Raw genomic sequence first — 6,370 nt, 5'->3', positions numbered from 1 at the left:
GACGACATAAATTTCTTAAACTTAAATTTTTAATGCTAATAAATAAAATATTTTTATAAAAAAGAAATATCTGCAAAAATGTCTTTGAAAAGTTTATCAAATGAAATGTAAGACACAAATTATTTATAAGACATTGTATATCGGACAAAACATACAATGTCTCATATACATAAAATATTTATTATTTATTAAAATTAACGACAAAGTTTGCTTTGAATACTTCATTTCTTAACCGATTGAACCAAAAAGCTATCTTGAAACTCACAAATCTATTAAAGAGAAGAATTATGTTTTCTATCAAAACTAAGATACCTAAAATCATGATTAAAAGTAGATAAAGTCATTACTGCAGTTGCTCTACACTAACATTGCTTTGTAAGCTTCATTTGGTATGAAAAGTTGATAAGTAGTCTTCTTGATCAGATATGAGGTATCATTTGACGAAATACATTTAATGCTCACATTAAATGAGCCAAACGATCACTTGTCATCACATGGAAAGACGATGAAAACAAATGAAACAAAATTATGAGTCGGACTCAAAGTTTACAACAATCATCTTTTCCAAGCTAATATATAAAAGGATTCAAAGTACGAGAAAGAAGAGAAACATATACAACAAACAGGTATAGATACATTTGTACAAAAACATACTCTATAAATTTATTCTTTCTTGTAAACCTTCGTTGCTCTATACTAGTTGTATAACATCTAATTGAGACGAACACAACATTGTGTAACCTTCATAACCATTGTTATAAGGTTGAATTTGGAGAGACTTGTCTGAAAAAAGAATATTTGTGTTGAGCATGGAGAGACTTATTTGTAAAAGAATACATGTTTTGAGTCTGGAGAGACTTGTATGAAAAAGAAGACTTGTTTTGAGCCTAAGAAGACTTGCTAATAAAAGAATATTTGGTTGTTATGCTTAGAGAGGTTTGTTATTAAAAAAATATTTGGATAGTTACTTAAAGAGACAAGTTAAAGAATACTTAAGATTGAACCAAAAGTGACTTATTGAAAAAATATTTGCATTTTTGTTTAAAGATAGTGAAATTCAATCTAATTGGATTGAGAACTAAACGTAATCTTGATAGTTGAGATAAACCAGTACAAAAATACTCAGTATTCTATTTGACTACTATTTTCACTTCATTTGACTAGCATTACTACTTCACTATAAAAAACATGTAAATTTTTTATACACACTATTCAAGCCCTTCTAGTATTTGTTTTTCCTCCACAATATGGTTTTTTAAGTACAATCACAATTACTCCATCCTTAATTAAGAGGACTTCTACCTTCCTTTGATTTTTGTCTAGTTTTCAATTATATTGTGTTTTGAATAACGGAAACATAGAATTGGTTTGATTTAAGATAAAATCAATGCATTGTCCAACAAAATAAATTGACCAAAAATCATTTAATCATCGTGGTAGTCAAACACGAATCATTTATTTTTTAGAGGATGGTCTCAAGGTCTATGTTTAATGGTATAGGTTTGTTGATTTGGAATTTCAGATGTTACATTGACCCAAATTTTAGTATAAAATGGTGATTGGATATCTTTAATATTTTACTTTCCAAAAACTAAAATTGTCAATTCTTTCACACACTTTTTTTTTCTTTTTTCTACATGTTTAACTTGTTATTACATTTTATATTTAGTATTTAAGTTGAATGCATTGCTTACAATGATATCCAATTATATATATATATATATATATATATATATATATATATATATATATATATATATATATGTGTGTGTGTGTGTGAAAGTGTACTAGCGATTTTAAGAAATGATTTATTATTTTATTCATGAAAAACTATCAAAATGATTCAAATGACATGTGATTATTTAAAAAAAATGGTCTTGTTAAAATAAAATTGAATTTTATTTTAATTAAATTATAAATTGTTTCATGCCTTTTATTCTAATTTAAGAAAGAAGATATTTTATACAAGATATAATAAACGATATAATTGAGTCATAACTATTAGGCATGACAATCTAACCCGTCCCCGTGGATAACCGCCCGAACCCACCCCGATTTGGACGGAAAAAACCCGTGTTTATTGGGTTCGGGTTCGGATTTTTTCCGATTGATAAAATCGGGGACGGGAATGGGGACGGGGATGTTAATACCCACCCCGCCCCCACCCCCATACCTGCCCCCGTCCCGCTTAATAATATAATTAAAAATTATTTATATATATATATATATATAAACCAAAATTAAAAATATTTATATGTAAAAATTTATATTATTTTTCTTTTCTTTTATTTTTTTAAATTGTTCATATTTATTTAAAAGAAAAAAAGAAGAAAAAAAGAAGAAAAAAAAATAGGAGTGGGGGCGGGGGCAGGGCGGGGAAACCCGAACTCCGCCGAAGGCGGGGATGGGGACCTAGATTTTACCCCCGGTGTGTATCGAGGGCGGGGACGGGGGTGGGGGCGGTTTAAATTTGCGGGGGCGGGAAACGTAAAACCCGCCCTCGCTCCACCCCGTTGCCATGCCTAATAACTATTGTCTAATTTTATTAATATCAAAATAAATGTTTGCTTTAAGTTAGTGCCATATAAATACCTTATAAAATGAGTTTTTGTAAAATAAGGTTACTATGTTATAATATTAGCGCTTAACTAGCAAGTTGTGAATCTGGAAAATTAGACATTCTAAGTACTAATACAGATTTCAAAAGTTAGGAATTTTATACTTGGATTATAGTTTTAAATAACGACAATTACTCATAATTTACTGGTGGAAAAAAGAGCCTAGTGAAAAAAGAGCCTACAAAATCGGTTGCAAAATCCCCACTAATGTTGTATCTAGACACTTTTAATGTTAGACATTAATCGATTTTAAAAAGCTGCATACAAAATTGGTTATTTGTTATCCAATTTTGTATATTCAACCTCATCGAAATCCTGGCTTGCACTTTCATCCTGACCAGTGACCACCTACTACTACACTATCATCTCAAGGCTCTACAACCACACGGGAACACCCAACAACCCAGCACACAGGAATACACCTGAATATACGAACACCCCATCCTCTTATGCCAAACGAACCCATGTCTCATATTCCAACTCACATTGTTATGCTAGCAAGGCCTAAGGAATGACAATGCGAGTGTGGTAGTCTAGCTCAATGGGTAGGATAACTTCCTATGTTTGAATTAGAGATACATTCATTCCCCATTACTTCCCATAGGCTGTTTTCATTGTTGACAATTGGTGAACTGTGAGTATTGATCCATACCACGGATTTTAAGGCTGAGAGGGGAAAAGCCTTGTTAACCCAAATGGAGTTTTGTTATGTGAATGTTGAGGAGGAAAGGCCTTGAGCATTGTTATATTAAATGAAATAAAATAAATAAAATCAGTTGACGTTAGATCTAAGTCCAGTGAAATTAAGTGTTACAGGATTGACCATAAAAATAGTAAATTTAATTCAATAAATACTCATTTGTTTCCAAAAGTATTAAGCATTGTTATATTAATCTTTGAAACTAAAAGAATATCAAGTAAATATCCAAATATCAAGTTCATAAATTTAAAATTTTCGAAGCTTTCTAGTTACATTTCCCTAATAATTGATATTCATTTATCTCCATTTAGTCAATAATTGTCAAGTTCATATAGGTAAACCTTATTGGGTAGGGACTCAAAAACCATGGTTTGGGTAAAAGATGGGGAAAAAAAGGCTTTTGTCTCGACCATAAATTTGTTTTTCAAATAAAATTGCATAAATACACAATTTCTAAAGTCACGATAATCTACTTTTGTTGTTCATGCAGGCTATGTAGTAAGTACTGTATGTCATTAGAGATAGCCCTCTATTTACCGAAGAAAGCTATCGACCACACTATAAAGTAATTTTATGGCAGAATACTATTGCTACGCTTTTAAACTAACACTTCCTTTTTGTGATGAAATCTTAGATATATTCTGATAACATTTTCAATGCAGGATTTTTAGTAGAGCCATAGATACCTGTTCTTCCGTATGATGCAATTCAACAATCTAGACTTGTATGACCATCTGATGAACAAAAACCTGGTCAGTATCTAACTACACTTGTAACGAAACTGTAAAAAAAAACCGTGTTATATGTCAAAATGCACAAAGATTGTAAAATGCACACAATGCTCATTCATGAAATGCACAAAGTAAGGCAAAATGCATAAAGCTTGTAAAGCTAATCAGTATTAATTTCATCCTCGTTATCAGGCCTAGTAAACTTCAATTCCACAGTTTTTAGTTTTTACTTCATGGATTTTATCTATCATAGCAGGAGTATCCTTTGTCCCATGCTCACTGATGAAATACTGCCAGTATCTACATTACATCAACCTCTTTCTTACATCAATAAAATAGAAAGCCAGGTTATAACAGGACAGTTTTTTGGTCTTTGATATTTGGGGTGCAAAAAATTCAAACCAATTCAATCGAGATTATAAAGTTTGATCTGTTTTGAGAAAAAATGAAAGGTAAATCAGACAGTTTCAATGAAAGGTAAATGACAAAAGATGTAAGAGGAAAGGGGGGGGAGAATAATTCACCTTATTTGAGAAAATTATATGCAATGACTAAGTGAGAATAAACACTCATCTTTGGCTCCACTTCAACTTGGGAGTTTCAATTCCATCTATTCCCTTTTCATTTTTTTTAATTTTTTACCTTACATTTTCTTTCTATTCCATTCACTCTGAAATTTTCCAAAAATGTTCAAACAGACTTGCTTTATGAACTTGCTGGCAATATCTATTAGAATATCACTCTTATCTTGATCATATTCTAGCGCTGAGAAGTAAATTAAATAAATAAATGAATCCAATATCTTAATATTGTGGCAAAAATATAAAATTTTGAAACTCTAGTAAATGTTGTAGCAAGACGAGTAACAGGAAGCAACCTTACATAATCAGACACAACAATTTTCTATGACATTCATATGATATTTAAGTACAGTGTACATAGTCATTGATCAATTCTTGACTAAGAGGACTTCGACCTTCCCTTGGTTTTTGTATAGTTTGCAATTAGGTTCTGTTTTGAATCATTAAAACATGGAATTGGGTTTATTTGAATTTAAATCAAGCTTTTGTCATATATTGAACAAATTCCAACAAAATTCATTGATCAGAACCCATTTAATCACCATGACAGTCATTTATTAGCATATTCCTCTACAATGCACTAAACTACACTTTGTTAAAGGGAAAACCTTCTATTGTACAAACCATGTAAAAGCCACAGCCAATGACACTAGAAACAACTTTCTCCAATTTTTTACATAAACCAAACGTAGAAAGAAAAAGACTACACCAAAAAGTTAAAAACAAGATTCAAAACTTGGTGGGTTCCTCAAACTCATTCAATCTCTCCTCCTTCTTCCTCTTCAATTCAGCCTCATAAATTCTTAGCCTTTCATTCATTTTCTCCTGACTCAACACAAGTACACCCACATCATAAAATTGAAAAAGAAAAAATCTTTGAAGATAAAAAGAAAAAGGGTGTCGGATTATGCCACTGAAACTCCACTGGGTAGCTTCAGAGACCCATAAATTTGAAGAGACATTGGAAGCAAATAAGGAGAGAGGAGAGAGGAGAGAGAAGAGAGTGATGCTATGCTAACCTTGTAGTTAGTTTCAACGCGGTGCATAACGTAGAATCCGAGGATGCCTCCGACGATTGTACCAGTGATGATCCGAATGTAGCCCCATTTCTGAGAACCAGGTCTCATCATCGTTCTTTCTCTTTCACTCTTGATCCTTTTTTTTCAGAGAATGGTTTCAGTTTTAGGATCTGTGTGTGTTTAAAGGTATGGGCTTATTTTAATGACAAAAATATGAAAATTTCACATGCTACATGGCCTGGCCCATTCACATGTTCAACTTTTTGTTTCTAATAATTCAAACCAAATGTGTATGTTCTTTGACACGGTTTGAATTATTAGCAAAATTATATTATTTATTTTATTTTATATCGTATGTTTTTATATTGGATGAAAAATGCATTAAATAATAATAAAAATAAAAAATTATATGATATAATGTTAGTATATTATTAATGATTTGTTAAAAAGATGAGAAGGGAATAGATTTAAAAAGTAAATGAAAGAAAAAATGGTTGTAAGTTTATATTTAATTATTTATTATATGAAAAATGCATTAAATATTAAATTATATAATTTTTTGTTTATTAAATAAGTTTGTTATTTTTAAACTGTATCTGATATTAAATAAGTATTTTTAAAATATAACCAATTCATTTAATAATGTTATATATAATATAGCGTTCTTATTATATCAAATAAGGTAAATACTAAGTGATTTTAATAGTAGATTAAAAGGAGA

At 30.6% G+C, this 6,370-nt stretch overlaps 1 protein-coding gene across 1 annotated transcript; it reads right to left on the bottom strand.

Moving 5' to 3' along the window:
* Positions 1-5,123: 5,123 nt before the first annotated feature.
* Positions 5,124-5,830, bottom strand: LOC109813479 (ATP-dependent helicase/nuclease subunit). Its single transcript, XM_020377671.3, has 2 exons — positions 5,650-5,830; positions 5,124-5,455 (listed from the first exon to the last, which is right to left on the bottom strand). Exons 1-2 carry the CDS (start codon positions 5,758-5,760, stop codon positions 5,360-5,362), a joined length of 207 nt encoding a protein of 68 aa, XP_020233260.1. The 5' UTR covers positions 5,761-5,830; the 3' UTR covers positions 5,124-5,359.
* Between the last annotated feature and the right edge of the window lie 540 nt (positions 5,831-6,370).

This window comes from Cajanus cajan, chromosome 1 (assembly GCF_000230855.2).
Source record: "Cajanus cajan strain Asha chromosome 1, NIPB_CcT2T_4, whole genome shotgun sequence".
NCBI classification, from domain to species: Eukaryota; Viridiplantae; Streptophyta; class Magnoliopsida; order Fabales; family Fabaceae; genus Cajanus; species Cajanus cajan.
Note: the sequence above shows the minus strand (reverse complement) of the source record. Positions and strands in the feature narration are given on the sequence as shown.

Bases quoted from the DNA above. Each gene is read 5' to 3' on its own strand.
- LOC109813479 (XM_020377671.3), bottom strand. From the start codon at position 5,760: ATGATGAGACCTGGTTCTCAGAAATGGGGCTACATTCGGATCATCACT. The intron at 5,456-5,649 runs GTTAGCATAGCA...GTGTTGAGTCAG, and splicing joins GCGTTGAAACTAACTACAAG to GAGAAAATGAATGAAAGGCT.